General features: G+C 33.7%; 1 protein-coding gene and 1 long non-coding RNA gene across 2 annotated transcripts in view; both read right to left on the reverse strand.

The window, feature by feature from the left end:
- The window catches only part of LOC106326890, a 6,476-nt gene extending 5,845 nt beyond the window's left edge, over positions 1-631 (reverse strand). The window contains exon 1 of the long non-coding RNA XR_001267347.1: positions 387-631. This is a non-coding gene — a long non-coding RNA (uncharacterized LOC106326890). The remainder of the gene's footprint in view (positions 1-386) is intronic.
- Positions 632-2,968: 2,337 nt separating this feature from the next.
- Positions 2,969-6,844, reverse strand: LOC106325049 (phosphate transporter PHO1 homolog 1-like). The gene is made up of 12 exons (XM_013763071.1): positions 6,620-6,844; positions 6,233-6,536; positions 5,670-6,130; positions 5,518-5,589; positions 5,262-5,391; positions 4,852-4,975; positions 4,498-4,747; positions 4,249-4,398; positions 4,020-4,172; positions 3,635-3,913; positions 3,404-3,540; positions 2,969-3,301 (listed from the first exon to the last, which is right to left on the reverse strand). The coding sequence occupies exons 1-12, from the start codon at positions 6,842-6,844 to the stop codon at positions 3,211-3,213; spliced, it is 2,376 nt and encodes a 791-aa protein (XP_013618525.1). The 3' UTR covers positions 2,969-3,210.
- Between the last annotated feature and the right edge of the window lie 18,691 nt (positions 6,845-25,535).

Below are 25,535 nucleotides of genomic sequence, written 5' to 3' on the forward strand. Positions count from 1 at the left end.
GTTGTTGACTGGTTTATCTTGGATTTGTACGGTGGGATTAGTCTCTGGTTGCCGGAATCCTTGTGAGCTGAGGTCGTTTGGTTTCTGCTGGTTTTGAAGCTTTGTGTTGCTCTCTTGTTGTTGTTGTTCTTGTGTTGGAGATAGCTCTTTGTAGCTTGAGTCTCTGTTCTGTTCAGGTTGTTGAACAGGGAGGATGTGGTTGTACTCAAATACATTTATATAGTGGATTGTTGAGTGGACTACGGTCCCGTGTTTTTTACTTCTCACATCGAGGCGCAGAGGAGGTATCATTGAGTCTTTGAGATTTTCGTGAAGGTAAGAGAAGTTGAGATGAGACCCACGAAAGGAAACATGATGGAGAAGAGAGAGAGAGTTAAGCTTAGGACCTGTGTAGAGACGATATAAGGCTTTGTTTGTACGAGAGAAGATGCGGCTTGTAGAAACTGATTGGCTTCCGGTTGGTAATCGGACAATAAATTGGAGCGATAACCGGAGATAAACCGGCCACCGTATTCGCCATGTTTAGCGTCATTGTCTTCGTGTTGTCTCTATCGAAGGTAAGATAGTGGTTAGGTCTAGGACGGAGGAACGGTTGCCGTTGATTTTCTCCGTTTCAACGTCTCAGATCTCGCCACCTCAGCTAGACATAAGTTTTAATCTTTCTGCCCGACCAAAATCATTATAACACTGTTTTGTAATTATTGATTGGCAAAATCATAGTTTTTATTTGTTTTTTAAAACCTTAGTGTTTTTTTTTGTCAACAAAATCTTAGTTTACTTTTGTAAATAACCTAATTTTCCCCCAGATTTAAGTACAAAATATTTTAATATTATAATAACATAGATATCACATATACTTTTATGTCATTTCAATTAGAAACATGAAATTAAAGTAATATTAATTTTTAAAAGGTATGTTCTAATTTTCAGCACATATTTCTCTCGCCAATTGAGATTTGCATTGGCTATCTTAAATATTAACACTACAACCTTGAAGTTACAAAATAATTTAACTGGCAATTCTAAAGAAGAAAGGGGAAATTGTTTTTTTAAGGCAAAAAATGATAACTATGTCTTATTACGCTAATTCTTTTTTTGTACCATTTTTTCTTCTAATACCCTTTAGTATTTTTCAAAATAAATCAAATAAATAGTTTTACAAACAAAAAAAATAAAAAAAATAGTAACTACTGATGAAATACCTATATCAACTTATTGGTATTTTTTTCTAGTTCTAAAAGTGTTTAAATCATAATTTCATATTTTGTTCAAAAGTAGAATTGACATTCTACACAGTAGAACATGTAATCCATTTTTTCATTGAATCCAATATGTTTAGAATATGTGATCTACGTAAATAATAGTAATCTAAAAATATTTGGAAAACACATTCCGCGCTTAACCTATCGTTCTAAAATCTATAGAATCCGGAATCTACACATTACTATAAATCTAAAACCTGTAGAAATCGATTTCAAACATGTTTATTGTGTTCTACATATAGTAGAATACAAATTCTACGGATAAGAATAATCAGTTCCAAAAATATGGGAAGAGAATATTTAGAAATATTCAGTTTCCTTATATTTATTAAACCGATTTTTTTAAAGAAAATCGTGATTTATAAATCAACTTTTAAAGTTAAAAAATTAAAACATCGATTTGGAAACTTCTTCTCACGCCATCTTCTTCTCCCCTTTGTTCTTCAAGGAGAAGAGAAAAATAGGTTTGATTGATTAGAAATTGAGTTTTCAGAGTTCATCTCGTGTTTGTTCGGTTCAAATCAAGTGAGAATCAAACCAGATTTAACCAACGAAAACCAGTAAATCGATTTGGAAGACTTACCTGCGCACGGGATCGATCGAACCTGATGACGCGATCGATCGATCGAAGTGGAATCGAGCTCCTGCGATCGACTGACATAGGCTTGGCCGATCAGTATATGCTCCACATATTTTTGTTGTTCTAGATATATTTATCAGGATCGACCGGTTCAGATGGAACGATTGCTTACGGGATCAATCGATCCCTTTGAGAAAAAAAATTCGAACTTTAGTTTTTTTTGGGGGGATTTTTAATATTTTTTTTCATTATTTAGTTTAAAATTAGATTTTAATATTTAATAATTGTTTTATTAATTGTAATTTCGAATTTTTAATTGAAATTAAGGGCAGTGTTGCCATTTTGAAAATATTTAGAGTAATAAGACATAAAGTATATGAGATTAGCCTAATAGGACATAGTTATCATTTTTTTGGCAAAAGAAAACAATTTTCCAAAGAAAATAAGACAAACTCTTTTCGTATGAGAAAAAGACAAAAATAGCACTAAATTAAGTTTATGTTCTCAAACTAGCACTCAAGGTCAAAAGTCACAAAAATAACACTTAATGTTTTATCAAAAGTCACAAACTTAGGGTTTAGAGTTAAAGGGTGGGGTTTAGGATTTAGGGTTTAGGGTTTATGGTTTATAGTTTAGGGTTTAGGGTTTAGATTTTAGGGTTTAGGGTTTAGATTTTAGGGTTTAGGGTTTAGATTTTAGGGTTTAGGGTTTAGATTTTAGGGTTTAGGGTTTAGATTTTAGGGTTTAGGGTTTAGATTTTAGGGTTTAGGGTTTAGATTTTAGGGTTTAGGGTTTAGATTTTAGGGTTTAGGGTTTAGATTTTAGGGTTTAGGGTTTAGATTTTAGGGTTTAGGGTTTAGATTTTAGGGTTTAGGGTTTAGAGTTTAGGGTTTAGGGTTTAGAGTTTAGGGCGTAGGGTTTAGAGTTTAGAGTTTAGGGTTTAGAGTTGAGAAATGAGGTTTTGGGGATAAGATTTCAAATTTTGAAAAATAAAAAAAATTAAAATTTTCAAAGGATAAACTTAGAAAGGTGCTATTTTGGTCATTTTAGTTTTTGAGTGCTATTTTTGTGATATAAACTTAAAAATGTGCTATTTTGGAGATTTGCCCTATTCGTATTTCTCCTTTTAATTTTTTATTTATGAAGAACAATGAGGAAAGAAGGGAGAAATAAGATTCTTTATAGTTACATCAATTTTCGGACAAGAATAATAATAACAATAATTATTTAAAAGATTCTTGATCAGATCACAAATACATGGTTGATCAAGAAAATAACAAATCCTCTTCTGCTCCCTTCTTTTTCTTCTCGTGTTCTTTCATATCTTTGACAAAGCTACTAATAATAATAATAATCTATTCCATCAGATCAGTCTTCTTCATCAACTTCTCTAAAAGGAAGTGGTACTGTCTTCACAGCTCGAAACTTCCCTGCATTATTTAGATGCTCATTCTCCAATCTGCAACAATGGTTTTGTTATTTTGCCCACACAAGCATCAGTACATTTAATCTTGAATCAGATACCCCAAAAAAAAAACTTGAAAATAGAGATTAACTTTACCTGTAAAAGTTCCAATGTCCTCTCCTAATAACTTCAAGAGCAGCCAAGAATAATCCTGTAACTCTGTAATCCACATGCTCAAAACTTGAGTGTAAAACTGTTTGTAGCCATGCCAACCTCAGAACAAGATTTAGAACCTAAAAACAGAACATCAGAGGATAATAAAAACCATTTTCACTAGATTCATATGTTATTTGGCTCATTGGCTGATAAACGATTTTGGATTTGTACCATGGAGAAGTAGTAAATATATTTTTGGCGAAGCATGAGTTGGTTCCTAAGCCAAGGGTTGTTGGAATTGCGTTGAAGTAAACCCCAATCTTTTACAAAGTCCCAATACAATTGGTAAATTGTGGCTATGCTTGACATAGCCACCACAAGGCAGAGCCAACCAATGCTCCTCTCTTTCTCATAAGCCACTTTGGTTCCAGCTGCTAACATCGCTGACACGTACTTCCCCAAGTTCACTAGGTGGCTCGTTTCGCCTTCATCAAACCACCTCCTTGCACACTGTGGCAGAGTCATTTTCAGTATTTTATAAAGGGGAAACCCTAACTTGGGAGAGAAGAAAGAGAAACTTGGGGGAAGAAGCAAGGATGTTTAATTTAATTTTTACCTGCATTGCTCTCCAGTAGTATGGTAGGAAGGAAACTGCATAGGCGAGATCTCTGTAGTACTTGACTCTCATACAATACCCATAGTCCTGTGTTGCGTAGCTACCTGTTATATAGTAGCAGGCTATGTATTCAAGGTTCCTTAGCATCGGTACCTGTGAGTTAACCCATTTTCAAGGATCAGATTTTGATTCAGGGTTTATGTAAAAGATCAGATTCTCATGTTATTACCTGGCTGCAAAGTTGATCAGCCATGAAGAAATCAAGCATCAAAACTTTGTAAAGAGGTGAAAAGACAATGTTTCTGATGACTGATATAAGCCGGTAACGACTTGATTTGTAGAAAATGTTTAAGGGACAAATCAGTATTAAGAAGAAGACCTGCAAAACCGCGACAATATATAACCAAACATATTTAGATTACAACTTTACAAAAAATGCAAAACACATGATGAAGAGTGATTAGTGTTTGTTAATTACCAGTAATAAAAGTCCAGGGATCACTTGAACTTGTCCAAAGGAGTAACCTTTTGCGAGAAGCGAGAGATGGGCAAACATGACACCGGTTATCACAGACATTGAAGCTGTACATATCAAGAACACATCTCTGAACTTGAGCTCATTTTCGGATCCAAGTTCGAATATGAAACTATAGTTTATCCTTGCTTTTCGCCACATAAATATGTTGCAACCATATAAGAATAAATGTAGAAACAAGAGCCCAAACATGCTGCAAACACACAAAAATATTAAATTTGCATTAACGTCTATTTGTTAATTTCTCATATATATGAAGATTACCATAATCATCAAGATTTTAATTAGATCACTCGCCTTAGTACAGGATATGCAGTTTCCATGTAGAAAGTGTTCTCAGGGTATTTTCTATACATTCCAGTCAAGTGAGCCACAATGATGTAGCCAGCAAGAAGAGCAACAAAGCAACCAGTGAATAGACCTGGATAGAGATTATAATTTAAGTACAAGATTAAACCAGACCCATATAATCTCAAACAAGAAAGTTTGATTACAAAGATTCTTCAGCAGACAAGATAATGTTATGCAACAGAGAATATAACAGAATGTGACGCTCTTAGTTGTCCACCCACAAAACTATAAGTTACATTTGTGGAATCCTAATGTGTTTTGTGATGGGGTCCAAATACTTTTTATTTTTGGTTGGTCTGACAAATAAAAATGTCACAAAATCTACAGGTAAAATGTTAAAGTTAAAAAGGTCTCACCAATGAAGAAGGTGACAGAGTGAGACTCTTTACGGTGGTGCGGTTTCAGATATTTCATTGCCTTTCTGCGATTTTCTCCTGCGAAGTGCTTGATGAACCACTCTTCAACTTCGTCTGATAGATTTATTACCTGTTATGTCCCAAGATTACAATCACTTTTAGATAAAGTGATAAGACAAGAGACAAGAGTGTAGGTGTCGATTTTCCGCTTGCACAGACATGAAAAACAAGAATCTAAAGTAGAGTTTCCATTTACCTTGTCTGAACTGTTGAAGTAAGAACTTTCCACCACTTTGAGATATATTGGAAGGATTTGTTTTCCAGTAACCTGAAACATCATAGTATGGTCTTGTAATTAAAAATGGAAACAAAATATGGTTGAAAAAAATGCTCTGTTTCAAAGCTTACCTTATCGAATTTTTTGAGAATGTTCATGAAGGCTAACATGTTCAAGTTTCTGTAAGTTTTGAGATAATTCAACCCTTTGTACAGTTCTGCCAAAGCTCCTTTGATCATCTTCTCCGCGTGACTTAGTTTTTTCTTGCTGATTCTTAGCTTGTTTACTCCATCTGGACCACTTTTCTTCGACGATGATTGGTTTATCAAATCTTCTTTGATCATGTAACTTATAGCTGAGAATGTACGAGAAGGGTTTGTCAGTGGAATCTTTATAGTGAGATTCTTCCCCTGGCAGCTGAAAACTCGACCAGAAACCGTCCTCAACTTCGAGTTCTCGTTCTCGTTGTTGATTTTGATTTGTTCTTCTGATCTAGGAGACTCCAATGCTTCTGTCCCATTGTTCTCCAAATCCTCTAAGCAAGATTCTTGAAGCTCTGTTTGCTCTGTTCTGCTCCTAATAGAGTCTTCCTCTGCATCAAGAAATAGAGCAAACTAAGTAAACCAATTCTTGAAATCCATGCAAACATATAACATTCAATATTTTATATGTTTGTGTGATATCTTATTATTACCACATAAGATGGTGCATGATATGGAGTCATCTTCTTTTGATTCTTGACTAGACTCTCCATTGGCTTGCTTTTGTTTAAAAGCATCTTTTAGCTCAATGAGTATCTCCATTTGCTTCTTCAAGCACTCTCCTCTCTCCAAGAACTCTTTCTCCTTCGTCTTGTAGAACTGGTTCACTTTGTTAAGCTGTGTGTCCAGACACATGAAGAACTCTTTCGCAGCATGGGTATCATCAGCAACCTTCGCCAGAAGTTCCGTCTCATACACGTCACTGTTTCTTCCTGAAGAAGCAAGCTTCCTATGAACCTATTAAGAAAATCAAAATCATTAATACAAAACAATGAATAGTTGTTAGCTAAATCAAAAAGGATAGAGATTAGTTTTAGTACTTTGATGGCTCTAGAGTGTTCCCGTTCCTTGTTACCGAAAAGGGAAAGGTTTCCTATAGAAGACTTTATCGTTTTGATGAGAGAAGTTTCTGTGTGTTTGTTCTCAACTCCATTGGTTAACAAATGGATTTTCTTGAGGTCTTTCTTGAGCTGAGAGTAATCGACAGAGGCGTCTTTCCATTCAGGCACAAGCTGCCCCTCAAACTGCTTAGTGAACTTCACCATATCTTTTCTCTCTTAAGTCTTAAATTTGAGAAGAAGAGAGTGTGTTTGTTTTGTTGAGTGTAGGGCAAGAGAGGACGATGAGGTTTGTTTTATAGTGGACAAAAGAAAAGGCAGAGAAAGAGAATAATATATTTGACTAGGCTTGCTTGCTCCTACTGATGATGCCTCACAAAGCACATTCTCAAATATCCTTCCTAAAACCAATTCACATGTTCTAATTTTTTTATCCTATGCTTCTTTAACTTGTGCTTTTAGGGAGGTAAATCTAGTGTCACGTGGGGACCTATGTTCTCGCCGGAATATATTCACCAATACTTTTCTGGTCGCCGGAGCTTCTTGTATCACTGTCCACAACTATAAATGTTTCATCTGTGACTCTATGAGTGAAGCTTGTAACGAACCAGATGAACGGGTAAGGGTAATTTGGGTATTGTTGATTGGATAACCTGGAATAGTAAGTAGTTTGTAATGGACCAAAAATAAGTTAGGTGCCGAGAGACACAAAAGGTGAACTCAGATAGGACCAGCTCGATTTCCACTATGTTTTTAAACTTTTTTTTCGAATGGTAATGAGATTTTGAAAACATATCAATCTTAAAGAATCGTAAAAAGAAGAACACCAACAACCAATCAAATTTTGATTTTCATTGTTACATATTACAATTGCGGATGTCAAAACCATGTTATAGCAGTCAAGTAATGTAAGTTTTTGCCAATCAGGACATGTATTGATGTTCTTTATAATCCACTTCCAGAAATACAAAATTACAATGCAATTAAAAAGTGCATATGCATGTACGTAGAAATAGTGTTTACAGTGTTCTTTTTGCTTATTGCAAATTTTTAAGTGGCGGCAATGTCCTAGCATTAATTTGAAATGTAATTCAAGAAACCGAAGTGTGCAAAAAAATATAATGCAATCTATAGCAGGTTCATCAAATTTTATAATAAATTTCAATTTGTAATATTTTAAAAGCGTTCAACGTTCTATTGCAAACAAAACATATATGCTTTAACACATAGTTAACTGACTGTATTTTGCATAACCACAGAAACTTTCCATATTTTGTTTGATATCAAAGAATATAGTTTCGCATTCTAGTAATAAACAAATATTATGCGATTTCAAATATGTTCACTGAGGGAACAAAAATTTGAGTTTTAGATGCCATTTTCGTAGTATGATTTTAATAATTGGCTTGTATTTTCTTGTTGTTCATTATTTTATATATTTTAGGCAAGAAATTATTACAACGCACAGGATGCCATGAAGCTTTATGCACGCGGTTTCTAAGTACGTTTTTGAGCAACCATTCGAATGGATGGCATTGAAAGTGGTCATAATGTGCACAATACATATTCTATTCTCTGTACTACTAATAAAAATGGTAAATATTTTGCGGATAAGAAATATATATTTCAAACTATTGTCTGCTAAAAAGATTTTCTGATAATGAATTATATTTCACTACTGATGCCTCGTACCTTCTGACTAATATATTTAGAATGGTCGGCGTTCACTACACATATTGAAGAATATTTGTGATGTAAATAATTTTTTTATATTATTACTATCCAACATATCCCAAAGATGCAAAACATAATGGCTGATAAGCTGACACACAGTTTTCAGAATCCGCCTAGTTTCGTATAGCCTTTTGTTGTTGTAAAAAAATATATATATTTAGAAAACATAGGGTCAATATAAGGAAAATGCAATGAAGGCAACATACGGCGTCCTTCCGATCACAGAAAGTCCATATATCACTGAAAGATACATCTAAATTTAACGTACAAACTAAAACTCAAAGTCACACTACAGACACCCAAAAAAACCCCAAAAAACTTATTTACACTAGTTATATCAAATTCCCTAAAACCTATTATACTATTACAAATCTATTTTTTTTATCGGTTCCTAAAAGATAAATGTCTCCATTTTTTTTTAAGATTGTATATTTTAGGTTTTCAATACAATTTTTAATAATTAATAATCGTGAAGTGTAAACTTTAAAAAACCTTCTTAAAATACTATTGGTTTAGAAATATGGGAAATTGGTAAATTCAGAAAAGAATAGATTTATTATCAAAATTTATTCTGTTTTAGTAATATGTGTAAAACACACATCATACATCTTTTAGGAATATGAAGTACTATTTAACGATTTTTAATTTTAATTATAGAATTACTGAACCATAGTAACACATTTGATTTTTCGGGAACTATTTTTCTTAAACTTTTTAAAATCTGAATCGGCCGGTCAAACAAATAAAACCACAATCAATATGAGAATTTGGACTTGTTATAGCATCCCTAACTCACTTCTATTTTTATCTTTATAATAGCATTTAAAGACAAAATGATTCTAATTCATCTTTATTTTTTCCTCTAAAGTATAGATTACTTTTTCTTCCTCTATTTATAAAAAAAGAAATAGTATTTCTATATATTTTATTATATATATGAAAATTGATATTTTAGAAAAATATATTGAAGCAAAACTCATCTCTTTATTAAAATTTTCTATATTTTTTCAAAAAATTAGCAAAATACATTGGAAATGATATTATACATTTAAAACGAGATGTTTTATTTTTTAAATCCGAAAACTTTGGCATAAATCCACGATATCACCCATATGCGGCGAATCAAATCTTCACTTATTTACTTTTGTTTGAATGTTTGAAATTCAATAACAACAACGTGTTTTCCTCTTTCCCTTTATTTGATACCATGATTAATTTCTGTTTGATAAATTTTGAAATTTAGTTTCATTAAATTAAGTTTTATTCGAAGGTATATAGTTAAATTTGTTTCGTAGTTGACTAGTTTTAGCAATTTATTAGCTAAAATTAATATTCAATCTGAATATAATTTTATGGATTTAAGTCACCTGTGCTTTTTAGTTTTACAATTTAGAGTGGTTGAAAACTGTTATATTATAATGCTAGTATTAGATTTTAAAATACCTTGTTTTAGAATAGTCCATGATTATATTAAGATATATGAGTTTTAGGGTTGGACATAAATACTTGACAGTTGACACTCGTCTCGTACCCGTTATTTGCTAAAGCCAACAATATAAACAGTCGAGACAAATAGCAAGTCTTTTAAATTGAAACTTGCAAGTAAGTCAAATACGAACTCTTATAAAAAAATTAACTACACGATTTATTTGGACGTGTTACTCGTTTGTTAAACTAAAAAAGTTCATTTATATCTTATCGTTTGAAATTTATATCTTATTGTTTGAAACATTGTCATATATCCAGCTTGTGTCCATATCTAATGAATTTGTTTAACATGATACAAGTTGTGTTTTCGAAATAGTATTTTTATATATCGTTTAATTCTACATACTTTTCATTTTCTTTTTTACTTTTTCTCCACCTTTATTTTTTTCTTAGAGTGTTTCCAGTGCATCCTCGTTGTTTCTTCCGGCGGCCACTGTTCTCTCGTTATCATCAGAGGATGTGGTATCTCTTCATCTCAGGTCTCTGTCTCTTCTTCTGGTGGTATATCGGTTTTTCTACGAATTATTTATGGTAGTCTCTTCGTCAGATTTGACAGCCTTATCGGTGGATTAGCGGTGCTAGAGGACAAAATCTCTCTCTTTGGATTCGCCTTCTACTTTAATCGGTATCTCAGTTGTTTTCCGAGCATGTGGTGGTCCTCTCTGAGTGTGATGGCACGAAAGGCAACAAAGAGTCTCTTCGAGGACTGTCTCTGCTTACGGTGTGGTTTGGCTGGGGGTAAGGTGAGTCTTTCGCTGGGCATGTGATCAGTAGTTTCTTGTTGGATCTCTGATTTCACTTCTCTGCATTGGGTCCCTTTGGTGGTGGCGCGTGGAGGCTGTGGAGGTTTAGTCGCTGACCCTGCTTCTTGTTGTCTACGGTGACACAATTTTCGATAAGGTTTGCTTCTGCTGTTGTGTGTTCGGCCACGGTGTTTGTCGTTTGTGTCTTTTTCCTCCAGGTTCAATGACTGTGCTGGCGGTCTGGATCTCCGCGATGTTCTCGTCTTCCCAATAAAAGCTCCATTAATCTTGGTGTATCAGTGAAGTTATGGTTTATGTTGTGTAGTTTTGTGTGCGTTAGTTAGACATCAGCCTTATATCTAGCTTGGTATTTGGTTTCTCTAGAGGATTTTTTTTTTTGCTTCTTGTCCGACTTCTCTACATGGATCTTTCGGTTAAATGGGTGTATGTTAGGGAATTTGTCTCTTTACTGGAATCTTACAGTAGTTATTTATCACAAACCTAGTTACTAATCAAGTACGCGGAACACGAATCAAGCAAGATAGAAGGAACACAAGACACTTTTGTTAACCCGGTGTTCACCTCCCTTCCTCGATGTGAAGAAGGAGCTATACTCACCGGAGAGAGAAATCGGTCTCTCAACCTTCCATTATATTAAACACGAGAGTACAATATCCAGAGGTTACAGTTCCTGTCAACCTTTCTTGATCTCTGTTACAAATCACCTAGAGATACAAGTATATATGGAAGAACCTAGCTAGGGTACAAAAAACCTAGTTCTCTCTAGCTCTCTCTCTCTTCAGACCAAGCCCTGGTCTCGAGCTCTCTCGATCTCCCACTCTTCCGTGCCTCTCCTCTGTATTTTACTTGTATTTGCCTTGTGTTAGATCATCTGTCGTGACCTCTCCATCTGATATAATCAGAACTTGACCTAATGGGCTTTGTCGATTAGGCCCATAATCCATACGCGCGAGACTTGTGCAAGTTAGCCAAACTTGAAAAAGTCCGGTCGTCTTGACCAAACTTCAATACATAGTTTATTTGATGACCCAGAGTTCACCGGCGGGGCTACGTCCCTGGGGCCTGGCAAGGCAAGTTACTAAACTCTTCCAAGATCACAACGGCCGTGACCTAAAATTTGTAACTCTAGTATTAGATATCTTTCTCTGATATCTAATACAATTCACGAGCCTTGCTTTTATATTAGGCAAGGGTAGTTACAACTGATAACCGGTTTCCAATAATCGTAAACCATTGAGTAATATTTAGTCGGCGTTTAACCAAAACGCCATATAACCCAATTTGTCAATCTCGACATGGTTCAAACTTCCAATATAACTGATTCTTCATCACCAACGTAACAATCTCCACCTTGATGATTAATCAGCTCTATCTGCAGCTACCATGTTGCCAACTCGTGTAATGCGAGACAGTGCCAAACACCCTAGTGATTGACCACTCCGAAAATCCTCAGAGTCGCTTCAAAACTCCTTGAAGCCAGAGCAAAAAACATGGGCACCTTCTGCATCTCTTGCAGCCTCCTGAGATCCGACCTTCTCAGCCTCACATATTCTGAATAAAGCTCATCCGGCTTCATCCACCTGTTGAGCTTCACCTGCTCAACTTCAATACCCCTTAAACAGGTTTCCTCCCAGCATCCCTTATCTATCCAACTCGATACAACTTGAAGACTCCTTCGCTGCTTTCCCTTGGAACCTCAAACCTGAAGCTCTACCAATAACAACCATGTCTTCAAAACCATGCAGTCTTAATACTTCAGTCACCACCATGCACTTGATTATTACCATCGACACTTCAGCCTCAACCTTGAAGCAATGTCAGACTTAATCAACCCCTTGTGACTCTAATTCAAACATGTTCCGTATCAGATGACCTTTGATACAAACCTTGAATTTAATTTTCCTGCAAAAAACCAGATGCCGGTGCTGGCCTGAAACTCTTACGGAACCTGAATCACCACTGCCTCAAATCAGAAACCCCTTTGACTTAAACAACCTCAACAGCCAGTAGCCCCACTGAATCCTGAGATTTTCCTTTACAATAACCTGAATGAACACCTTATCTTGAACATCACTCTGCATCGCTGCTATTGCCAACTGCACCCACCTCTTAGCTCAACCACCTCTTAGCTCAACCTGCTAAAAAGACTTTTGATACAAAGAATCTCTGCTCAACCACTGCTCAAACAAATCATTACTAGTCTGCAATTATGATACCTTTGTAGATTCTTCTGATTCACCTCATATCCCTGAGATACATAAATAAATTTGTACATAATCCCATGAAGAAAACCCGAAACATACATGTTTTCATCTTGTGTCATCCTCTGATTCGAACAACTACCTTTCCAGCAAGACTCCACCTTGAACACACTTGTAACGCTGTCAATATTAACAGGTCACGCCACACAACTCCACCTTGTTGTGAATACTTTCGACATAAGTCTCATGTTCAATTCCCTGAGTACAAGAAAACAGTTACCAGTAGATTTAGCCACTACTAGTATCCTTTAACCACATCTCGCATCATCCAAGCCTGTGACGCTTTCCTGAGATACTTCCTTACAGCTTCTTCCATGTCAAACTCAAGCCCATGGCGATTTTCTTCAGCTGTAACTTGTCATGCAGCACTATCACCAGTGTGCAAACTCCACCAAGAAACCTTTGGTGCGTGCATCCTCTGTAACCTGTCGAGATACACCCTTACAACTTCTTTCATGTCAAACTCGAGCCCATGGCGAGTTTCTCCAGATGTAACCAGTTCTGCAACACTATCACTAGTGTGTGAACTCCACCAAAAAACCTTTGGTGCTTGCATCCTCTTTCTTCTCAAACCTGACCGTGACATGTCCAAACCTGATTTTCATACTTGTCAAGTCCGCAAGTATTTTCTCCTTTGGAAGATTACAACATCATCCTTTTGATATTTCAGAGCTTATCCTCTTTGTCTGAGAGCTCCACCTTGACGACTTTGGCCATGACACCAAACCTGTCGTCCCTTATTTCTCCTGAGCCTGTTCCTCTGAAACCTCTGACTCAGACCACCATGATGATTCCTCTAAGGTAAATTCACACACGCTTCTCCTAGCTGTAGTATTGAACAATGCTTCCTGAACAAGTGTTGCTCAACCTGTTCTACCAGATTTTTCCTGCGCATTTTCCTCTGCTTTTGACCAGAATCTCCAAGCAAACTCTAACCTTGAATCACCTTCTCCCATGGCTTGTTCTTGTCACTCACACGACCTCACCAGAACTACTACATGTTGTTACCACAAATGGTCATTTGCTCCAACATATACTTGTGTAGGCCTTTACACAATTTTCCTTGCTCTAGTTCTTTGATACAACATGTTTCTACCAACCAGAAACATTACATCTCATGTACCCAATGAGATTCACTCATATTCTTGTGCTGACTCAAAACAGAACGCCATCTGTTTCGTCACATTATTTCCACAAGAAATAAACATGTGCTGCTACAAGCTCCATTGTGATCTTTTAACCCTGATCATCCCTTGAGCTTCCTTTTAACCACAAGAACCTGATCCTTAACCTCTCTGTGACTGAACCTGCAACCCTGCAACTCAAATCTTCTTAACTGAACCGACTTTGAAGCCTCAAAGTACCAACACCCTGTCTCAATCCAAACCTGATCAACACCTCCTCACGTTGAACACTTCTATGCAACTTTTTGTTCGCATCCGAACCCTGGAACCAATGATCAAAATCTGAATAGCCTCTGAACACACGTACCATCTTCAACTTCTAAGGCGTCCCCTAGAACTGAGATAACAGAGTGTTACCAACTGCCATTCTTTACACCATTCTGAAACCACAATGCATATCTCTTCCACAATCAAACTGACCAACACACAGTCTGACCCTGACCAGAACCTTGATCATCTTTTGCAAAGACAACATACATCCCTTGTTTCCTGAAAGCTTCAGTTCCTTACACGTTGCAAAACCTGAGTAACCAGCCATCACAACCTTTCTTGTGACTCCATTGGAATGAGACCATTTATTCTGAAGATTTAAACCTTAGAAATTGATGACCAGACTTTGATTCTATCTCCTTATGCCTTGTTCTGACTTAATACGAATCTGTCTTCACCTTGAGATATCCTCCATCTCAAACAACCACCAAATTAATCTCTAGCCATGCAGACCACGGACACGCTCAACTGTGTCGCTGTTCTTGAACCCGCTCATCTGTGCAGCTGTTCTTACATCAGTCTTTGGATCTTTCCGTTCTCGCAAACCCTGCAGCATCCCTTACTTACGTCTGATTTCACAGACCAGAAACCATTAGATCCGATTGGACCTTCTTCCGTTTCCGATGTTTCCTTCGCGTACCACACACGAATGTCATCTTCTTCTTTCTTTGATGATGCCTATCCTTCAGCATCATCTCTGATTTGTTACACTTAAACCCGTGACGCGATCGGGACTACCAATCCCCTGATTCTACTTCTTCAGAATCAATCCAGCTTCGACTTAGATAAACCCTTAATCACCAAACCAGCGCTCTGATACCACTTGTTAGGGAATTTGTCTCTTTACTGGAATCTTACAGTAGTTATTGATCGCAAACCTAGTCACTAATCATGTATGTGGAGCACGAATCAAGCAAGATAGAAGGAGCACAAGACACTTTTGTTAACCCGGTGTTCACCTCCCTTCCTCGATGTGAAGAAGGCGCTATACTCACCGGAGAGAGAAATCTGTCTCTCAACCTTCCATTATATCAAACACGAGAGTACAATATCCAGAGGTTACAGTTCATGTCAACCTCTCTTGATCTCTGTTGCAAATCACCTAGAGATACAAGTATATATGGAAGAGCCTAGCTAGGGTACCAAGAACCTAGTTCTCTCTAGCTCTCTCTCTCTTCAGACCAAGCCCTGGTCTCGAGCTCTCTCGAGCTCCCACTCTTTCGTGCCTCTCCTCTGTGTTTCACTTGTGTCTGCCTTGTGTTAGATCATCTGTCGTGACCTCTCCATCTGATATATTCAGAACTTGACCTAATGGGCTTTGTCGATTAGGCCCATAATCCATATGCGCGAGACTTGTGCAAGTTAGCCCAACTTGAACAAGTCCGGTCGTCTTGACCAAACTTAAATACATAGTTTATTTGATGACCCAGAGTTCACCGGCGGGGCTACGTCCCTGGGGCCTGGCAAGGCAAGTTACTAAACTCTTCCAAGATCACAACGGCCGTGACCTAAAGTTTGTAACTCTAGTATTAGATATCTTTCTCTGATATCTAATACAATTCATGAGCCTTGCTTTTATATTAGGCAAGGGTAGTTACAACTGATAACCGGTTTCCAATAACCGTAAACCATTGAGTAATATTTAGTCGGCGTTTAACCAAAACGCCATATAATCCAATTTGTCAAACTCGACGTGGTTCAAGCTTCCAATATAACTGATTCTTCATCACAAACGTAACAGTGTATAGGGTCACATTTGATAGAGTTTGAGGTTGTAACCTTGAGCTTCTTCTCCCAAATGACAGCATCATTGATTATTGATTTTTCCTCGCACTACTGGTTTCTTCTATTCCCGGTTACTTTGTGGGTCTGTGCTTGGATTCTTAACCAGTATGAAGCAGTTAGGCTTCTTGAAAGCTGTGGGCACCATGCTTATGGAGTTTGAGGGTGCCTTATCTTTCGGCTTGCTTGTTGCAAAAGGCTCGACTATTATGTTGTTTCATGTGTTTTAGGTCCTTCATCGTTTCGTTAGCAGTCTAATTTTCGATCTGGGTAATATCTTCCGGTTACGTTTTCTTGTTCTTGTGCATTGCAAGTTTGATGTTTATATTTCTTTACCATCTCTGCTAGTTATTGAAATTATTAGGGTGGACAAGAGTCAAATATCCAAGTTTATGGAGGTATTTGTGATCCAATTCATTTCATTTGAATAATCAATTGTCTAATCTGATTCGCTGCGTAGCTACCTGAATATTCGGTGTTCCGATATCCAGTTTTTAACTAGATATTTGATTCGATCTGTATAAATAAAATCAAAAATCAAAAGATAATATAAAATAATAATATTTTATTACAGAAGAAAAAGTTATTTACTTTTTAAACTCTAGTAACTAAATAATTAATTTAATAAGTAAAAATACTGTAAAACTAACATAAAATATAATGATCATAGCATATATAATTATGTAAATATATGTATCTATGCATCTAACGAATCATACTGGATATTCGTTCATAAAATATTAGTATTTGTGATTTGTTTCATTTTTATTAATATTGCATAGTAGTATTTTCTTTGCTTTGTAGAGTTACGAAAATCTGAATTTTCAGTTCAAATCAAAATGGATAACGAATCAAACCAAAATTTATAGATATTTTGCCCAGCTTTAGTAATATTTTCAAAATAAAAATTGGATACAAAACTTAACATTTTACTTCCACAAAACATACAAGTTTTTTATATAGTTTGGGGTGGTCTGGAATTTTTATCACCTCACTGACCTTGAAAGGGTAAATATAGCTGTCGATTATCCCACTTACTGGATTTTCTGTTAGATTAAAAAGACAATACCATTTTAACTTGTCTATATTTAACGTTTGAGAAATTTTGATTTCTCGACTTTGGATTTACAAGCAAATTCTCCTCTAAAGGAAATCACTAAACTACTATTTATCAATTATTTTATATTATAATTTTAATAAATTAGATTTATGGGCTAATCCAATGATCCCATAGCCTTCTGGTGACCAGCTAGTCCAATTTTATAAACACTGTCTACAAAAGTCGGTCCTTTTTTCCCCAACATGACGGGTTGGGAAATGAATCGATAGCTAAAAGTAAGATAAAAATAAACATTTCCTTGAGAAAATAAGGAACAAAATAATTTAACACCTAAAGAAATAATCTGTAGGCTAATAAAGAAAATGATAAATGATTTAATATGATAATTAAATTTTAAAACCAAAGAGACAGGAGGATAATGATGGTCTGAATCAGAAGGCATTTATTTGTGTCTCACATATTTTATTTAACACCCACTTTCTATTATGTTTTCACAAAATATACTAGAACTGCTAGATTCAATCATTTGATGTAAATTCTCCTCTTTGCAATATTTTTTTTACGGACTATTGTAAATTGTTTCATTCAATCCTCTACATTAAGTTTATATATAATTAACCACTTCTATACTATTAAAATAGAAGTACAAAAACAAATTACCCCTTAGTTTTTCAAATTATTTACAAACACATGCCAATAAAATAATAAATTTATTTACATTTTAGTATTTTTGTCTTTTATAGTTTAATTAATACATTTTTCTAAAATATAATACAACAAATTATATACTACTTATTTAAAAAAATTCTTATAATTTAGCTAAACAATAAATTATATTTAATCAATGCACAAACACACATGTTATATTTTGAAAATATAGGTATAACGGTTGACGGATCAAAAAATAAAATAAAATTATTATTATAAATAATAAAATGATTGTGTTTAAAAATATATTAAACTGTTATTTAATACATATAAATTTTAAAAGTATATATTACCATTTATATAAAACAAATGTTTTAAAACAGGAAGCTGAAAAAATAAAAACGATTATCTCCGCGGGTGCGCAGATCAAACTTTAGTTTTTCATTAAAACTATAAGTAAAAATTATATTTGAATAATTACTCACTTTTACATGTTTTATCTTCAATAAATCATTTAAAATAGTAATAGATTATTTATTTTTAATTGCTTCATGCTACAAAGTTATTTTCTCCGAAATATTGGAGTAAATGATTCGTTTTGGCTTAACATTGAACAATCTAGTGCCGTAGACCCCATCTGTTTTCAGAGGAAGACAGAAACATATATGTAACTATATAAACTAGACAGTAGATTATTATTTTTTTTTAGCAGCAAACGGCTATTATATTATTCAAACTTGAGGTGGTCTGGATAACCAGACTCTGGATAACCAGACCGGAATAGAACAACCAATATAACATAAAAGTCTATGAATAGAACGTACATTCCTAGCTAACGAATCTGGAATCGCATTTTGTGTCCTTGGGAAGTAGTTGATCCTGAAGTATGAAAAACACAACCGAAAAATTTGAATGATTTCCAGCTCAGTTGAGAAGTTGGGCCAATCTTGTGGCTGTTCTATCATTGCAATCAGATTCTTGCAATATGTCTCAAATCTCTGACAGGTCGAGTGTTGTATCATGCTCTCCATTGCCCTTCGTAGCGCTTCCAGTTCCGAGTGTAAAGATGTCTCACGCCTCCTTAGATTCCTTGTTCCCATGAGCTGAACCTTCTCCGTGCTATCCTTCCAAACCCATCACATTCTACTAAATTGTGCTGTCGATGTTTATGAACCATCCACCATACAAATATTACCCAAGCTTAAGGCCTGTGTATCTTCAGCAATCTGTACCCGTGGAGTAACATATGTAAACTAGACAGTAGTTAGATATGTACATTAGGCCTAATGTACATATTAAGAGCATGTTAATGGGGGGGGGGAGGGGGGGGTTATTAGGGTGAGGTTCTTAGCGGAATATAAGAACTCATCTCTTAACTTTTAATTAAAAAAGCTAAGAACCGGCTCTTAAATAGCTAAGAACTCCACCCTAAAAACCCCACAATAATCATGCTCTAAGTGATCCTTGCATATTTCTGTTGACCATACATAGTGACTCGCTATTAAGAGCACATTATTATAATATTTCAAAAGATTTCTAGTAATTAAAATAATAAAAAATATTAAAAGAGAATGAGAGAACAAGAGGTAGCAAAACATACATTTCTCTCTTTCTCTTATTTCCTCCCATTCTCTCTTTATTCACTGAACTTCATCGATTCCGATTGATAAACATTGCTTAACCACAAAGTCATAGAATAATTTAGGTACATGAAAAAAATAATAAAATTAGAGAAAATTTTAATATTTTGGAATTGTGGAATAATAGACTGTTTAAATATTTTATATGATATTTAATTTATTATAATAAGAAAATATTAACAACTAAACTAATTATTACAAAATATCAAATAACTAAAATTTATTAATAATAATGTACTTCTTATTATAAATATTTAGTTTATTTTTCAATATGTTTTAAATAATAGATTGTCAACTTAGATTATTATAAAGCAAATTATAGTATAATTTTATTTACAATATAAATATTTATCACTACAAATTATTGCTGTTTATTTAAAATTTTAGAATGGTATTATCATATAATTTAATAATATTAAAGTGTTAATTTTGTAGATAATCTACTAAAACTCACTTTTATATATAAGAAAACCTTTTTGTATTTTTGTCAGTGAAAATATAAATTTACGTTTTACTTTTTTTTTCATTTCACAATTTTTATTGATTGGCAAAATATTTGTGGAATAACGTTTACAATGTCACTAAACCATTCACCAAAATTACCAATCAAGGCCATTGTCTTCTTCGCTTGCTGGTTCTGGTAGCTGCTTAGTACCAGAGTCAGATTTCTCTCCTTATTTACTGTTTATTTTCTTTATACGTCGGTGATTTCTACTATTCGTTAAAAGATGAAATCGTTTGACTTCTTAGATCTAATGTATTCTGGCATCTAAAAACATCATCATTACTCTGTTAGAGCAGTATTATTAATAATTTCACAAGTAGTTTTACAAGTATTTTGATGGTTATGATAAATTATATAATATCGTTAATCCTTTCCTATTGCACGAGTGGTTAACATCTCATCAAAAAATACAATGTTCTGATCTGAAATTTACTTGTAAAATGCGTCAGAGGCAGATAGAAATTATTTGAAGATCAAGGGAAGCGCATTTACAAGTAAATTTCAGATCAGAACATTGTATTTTTTGATGAGATGTTAACCAGTCGTGCAATAGGAAAAGATGAGCGATATTATATAATTTATCATAACCATCAAAATAAAAAACATGTATATAGAGATATATAAATGTAACTATTTTTATAATGATTTAAATATATTTAAATATATATCATATATGTTAAAACTATTTGGAATTGCTGACGAATGATTACATCAAAAGTCAATGCTATAATATAATTTAAATTAGCGAGCTCATAAGCACATTTAAAGTTTTCTTCGAAATCATTTTAAATTATATAATTTTGCAAAGATGGTATATATTTACTTTTTTTTTTAATATATAAAAAAAGAAAATATTTTTTTTTGTAACTTGGCTTTAAAAAAAGAAAAAAAAGAAAAAAAAAAAGAAAATATTGCTTCGTGTTGTGGTTTAGGAGATTCAGTCTGTTTCTTCTTTTATGTTTGCTTAGATTATAAACTGCTCGTCCAAGTATAAGATTTTGAACAAGAAAAGTGTAGCCACTATTGCTTATGTATCTTTAAAAGGAAAAAAGTCTTAATTTAAATAAGTTAATATTTTGGAAATACAATAATGTAATTAAACCAAAAAGGCGTAAGAGTACATATTTGCATAGTCTATAGAATATATACCCACCTCTCAGGAAAGTACGTGTATGTTTAAGACTTTTTTGTTTTCTATAACTTTTGCCAACGTGCAATTCTACGTTATATATTAAATAGTAATACACACTACAAGATTTACTTACACAGCTCAAAAAGAGCAACAACGATGGATAAATTAATTAGTATATGTCTTAGCATATGCTTTCAATTTAGGCAGCGATAGACTAATGAAGTCTTCCTTTGCATGTATCTGGATTCGGATTCTTACAAACCGTTTGTTACGAATCAATTATTTTTGAATCATTTTGAGAAGAGAATATATACACACGATCCAATTGTGATTGGGATGTCTTTCTACTTGAACCAATTCCATGGGTTTTGTTTTCAAAAAAAAATTCCATGTGTTTGGACAATTTCCAAGATACTATTCATTATGTAATGCATGTATTGCATATAAAGTCTTTATATGTTCCCCTGTCAATTTTGTTTAGTAAATACATAGTATATGTATATATGCATACATTATTAGTATTTCAAATACAACTATGTATCAGTAAATACAGAATTGTAGTTGCATGGTAAAGAAATCTTACAATATTAGTCAATATATTAGTATTGACAATATATCAATATAAAATGAGAAGGTTGTATATTTCTTTAGTAAATATACATGATAGTTGCATGTTTATTATAATCTTAGCTTGAAAAGGTTATCAAACTAATATTGCAAAATTGTGGATAAAAAGAAAAAAAAGAAAAGTCGTGGATCAATAACCTTAATGAAGCTTGATATTATTTTCTTGATGAAAGTATGAAACATCCCTCCAAAATTTTGCAAAAAAATAAGTATGAAACATTCCTCCTAAGAACTTAGAATTTGCCTTTCTTTAAAAAAAAAAGAACTTATTATTTTCTATTGATGATTTTATAATATTTTAACGTGGAATCTTAATTAGTTTTACGTCTGTTTCAAATGACTCAGAAAAGGAGGTATATCCACATGAATGATTTCATTTAGGCTTTTAACAAAGCAACACTTGGCTCGACTAAAATTGATCCAAAACTCGCTGTAGTACTTTATATTTTTAATGTTATTTTTAAAAAAATGCACATCATGTATACATATCTTATCAAATTATTTAAGGGAGAATTTGTCTGATATTCATAAGAGCCAACAAAATGAAGAATATATCCATGTTACTGTTCGGATCCACATAAAAGACATGTCTGGTACAAATTTGCCGAAAAGAACCCTCTAAACGCGTGTGCGTGGGCAAGCATAAATAAAAGAGAACCCATGTGCTTAATTGTGTTCTACCAAAAACTATACTCACTTTTATATCCTAACCACTAACTTAATAAATTTAAACCATCAGTATTTCCCGACCATGGTGTTCGTGTGACTCATGTTAGTCTCTGCTATATAAATATATACTATATGTAATATAGTATGGGCAGACAAGAAACAAAATACAATAACACAAGTATGATTCATGCAATGGAGAATGGCCGCACAATCAAACAAACATATGGTATTTAAGTTCGAGCTGTAGAAACTTGGGTATATATGTGTAGGGAAAAAGTTAACTGGGTCCAATATGGAACCCCACATATATCAAATGCAAATAAAGGTAATAACAGTTGGTGAATAAAATGTATACGAGCAGTATAAACAGCTAAGTATATTAATGTACATGGCTAATAAAATAGGAAATAAGACTTGTGAATTAATGGAGACCAAATAATCAAACTGTAATGTTGGGGAAATTAATTTTTCTGTTTTATACCAACCCGAGGTCAAAAGACTATACTATATGGCATATAATATGGTCATATAGTCAACCAACCAACGAGATCTTTTCGTAGAGACTGTGAGCAAAATACAAAATAGAAGGCATGAGTTACATGGGAATATGACATCATCGACGGAGGGAACATATATGTAGGCATGTACTTGTATGAAAATACGCTGACATGCAACTATACTATATTTAATATAGTATGGCATCAGATTCAGATGTCTTTGTACAAACAAGATGACAGATACTATACTACATTAGTAATGTAATAGTCTCTGTATTTGCATTATGTCGTACTGACATATAAAACCATCAAGCCTTGGTAACTAAGGATAAATAAATACGTTGCGCTTAGTTGAAAATAAGATATAATCCGAAATAATACAAGAAATTCGGAGGACATAGAAGTCCAAAATGCACGCTTAGAGAAAAAGTTAAGAAAATGCGATAAGTTCAATGTCTCAGCTGAAGAAAGTTAAACAGAGGAGAAGCATCAAGTGGATTATTACGGGAGTTGGTGTGGGTTCAATGTGGAGAATGCTTCAATTGCATATGGCATAACTGCAGTTTAAAATACCTCTTCCGTTAGGGTCGCACACTGGTGCATGCACTGAGTGGCATTGAGGTCAGTGAGAACAAGCAATGCAACACACGATAAACCTTACAAACCAACTTGATTATAATTTCAACTATTCTATATTGCATATAATATGGTCACATATATCACGGTATGTTCAATTCAATATATATTTTTATACTATGCACATATATCATATAGCATAGTAAACTATGCTAAGAGACACACCTAGCTTGTAGACTATAATCAAACCATTTTTTTTGACACCATGGTGACTATACTATATACTTTGCTCATCTAGTATGTATCTCTTTACATCAGTATACATGGTAGAACAATTTTCATACATTATAAAAAAAATATCAGGACTATTATAACAACGAACCCATTTCCGGATGTACATTAGACACAAAGAAAGTAAATGCAACAACATAACTAGGCCAATTGGCAATCGGTCAAATGTTCATTAGCTGACCATGTCAAGGAATACTACATTACCAATGAAAATAGTATAGTCACTGGGCCACATCTGCTGAATTTTAGGCTATACAATTTATTCGTAATATTGACAATACATAATACAAACATGGACCATGGTATACTTCAAATATATATAAAGCAAAAGGACAGCTTGTATGTCACAAATAACTACACAGAACTTGGCCAAAGACAAGTTACCAAATATGCAGAACAAACGTCTATACTACTTATGTTTAGCAAATAGTCTAGTAATTTAGAAGATTAATTTGTTCTTGTATGATCGAACGGTGAAACAGTTTTAAAGTACCTTTCTTTATACTTTGAAGCCATTCACCCCTCAACCACAGATCTGCAATATATTGTCTAGGGTGATATCGATTTCAAAAACCCGATCAGGTTTTCTCGGATAATGAAACTAGGTGCTATAATGCTATGAAATCAAAATTACCTCCCGTGATGTCTTCTTTTTCTCCTCTGAATTGGAGCCACCAACGAAACTTACCACCGCCTTTTGTACCCAAAATTTGAAGTAGTGTTGCCTCACGCTTTAACCCACAACGATATGACAAATAGTCCGCCTTGTTTCACAGGTGAAACAAAGGTGAACTTTCTCCAAATCCGTCTTCGTTGTCGCTTTGTTGAGTGAGAACGAGAGAAGAAATTGTTCAGTTGCCAGGGGTAAGTGAAATTGGAAGAAGTGGTGGGTCCAACGTTTTTTCACGCGCATGTTGGGTATTTTTGCCATTATACATAAATATAGCGACTATATCGTAGCCTAAAGTATGCAATGGTTAGAATCTTTGTTTCGTGTGTTCCTATTGTTATGCGTGCAAATTTCCCATTATTCAAAATAGATATAAAGAACAAAGAGTATTTATAATGTAATCAGAAAATATGTTAAGAGTCTGAATAAGTGCCTAGTAAAAATTATGTATTAATACTTTTGAACTATGAGTTTTCTGCGCTATGCCCAGAAACAATAATTTAATGTAATTTTAATTTAAATTTGAACATAATTATTTTTATATTTTAACTTTAACGGTTTAAATTTTTTTGTAGTCTTATTTCTTTTGATTTGGTTTAACTACTTCAATTTGATTTTATTTAAATTTTAATAAAGTTCAAAATTTTATTTTATAAAAAAAAATTTAGTTATAGTATATTATATTTAATTATTATTTATTCTAAATATATCTCTTACCACTTAGTTTATATATATATATATATATATATTCTAATAAATTTTGGAATTTTGTTATTTTTAGTTAAAATATGTTAAACTGAAAAAATCAATTTGTTAATTACTTTAATGAACCGAGTTTTGCTTTAGTTTTGTATTTGTTGATGCACATTTACAATTAATTTTGATAAAAGGTATATTTATAAAAATATGATATATAAGTTCGTGTAAAAAATTACATCCGTAACTATATTTACTACTTAGTTTATTTTATATTAATGTAATATATATTAATTTAATAGTGATATATGAGTTATTAGCTTAATATATAATAGTCTTGTCAAAATAAATAATTATATAGAAAATAGAATTAATGATGATACAGAAGTTAATAGTTATTACCA

This window comes from Brassica oleracea, chromosome C2 (assembly GCF_000695525.1).
Source record: "Brassica oleracea var. oleracea cultivar TO1000 chromosome C2, BOL, whole genome shotgun sequence".
Classification (NCBI taxonomy): Eukaryota; Viridiplantae; Streptophyta; class Magnoliopsida; order Brassicales; family Brassicaceae; genus Brassica; species Brassica oleracea.

What these genes read in the sequence shown, in the direction of transcription:
- LOC106325049 (XM_013763071.1), bottom strand. Translation starts at nt 6,844, where the DNA reads ATGGTGAAGTTCACTAAGCAGTTTGAGGGGCAGCTTGTGCCTGAATGG. An exon ending in TTCTCAAAAAATTCGATAAG is followed by an intron (nt 5,590 to 5,669) that starts GTAAGCTTTGAA and finishes ATGATGTTTCAG; the next exon opens with GTTACTGGAAAACAAATCCT. An exon ending in ATATTTACTACTTCTCCATG is followed by an intron (nt 3,541 to 3,634) that starts GTACAAATCCAA and finishes TTCTGTTTTTAG; the next exon opens with GTTCTAAATCTTGTTCTGAG.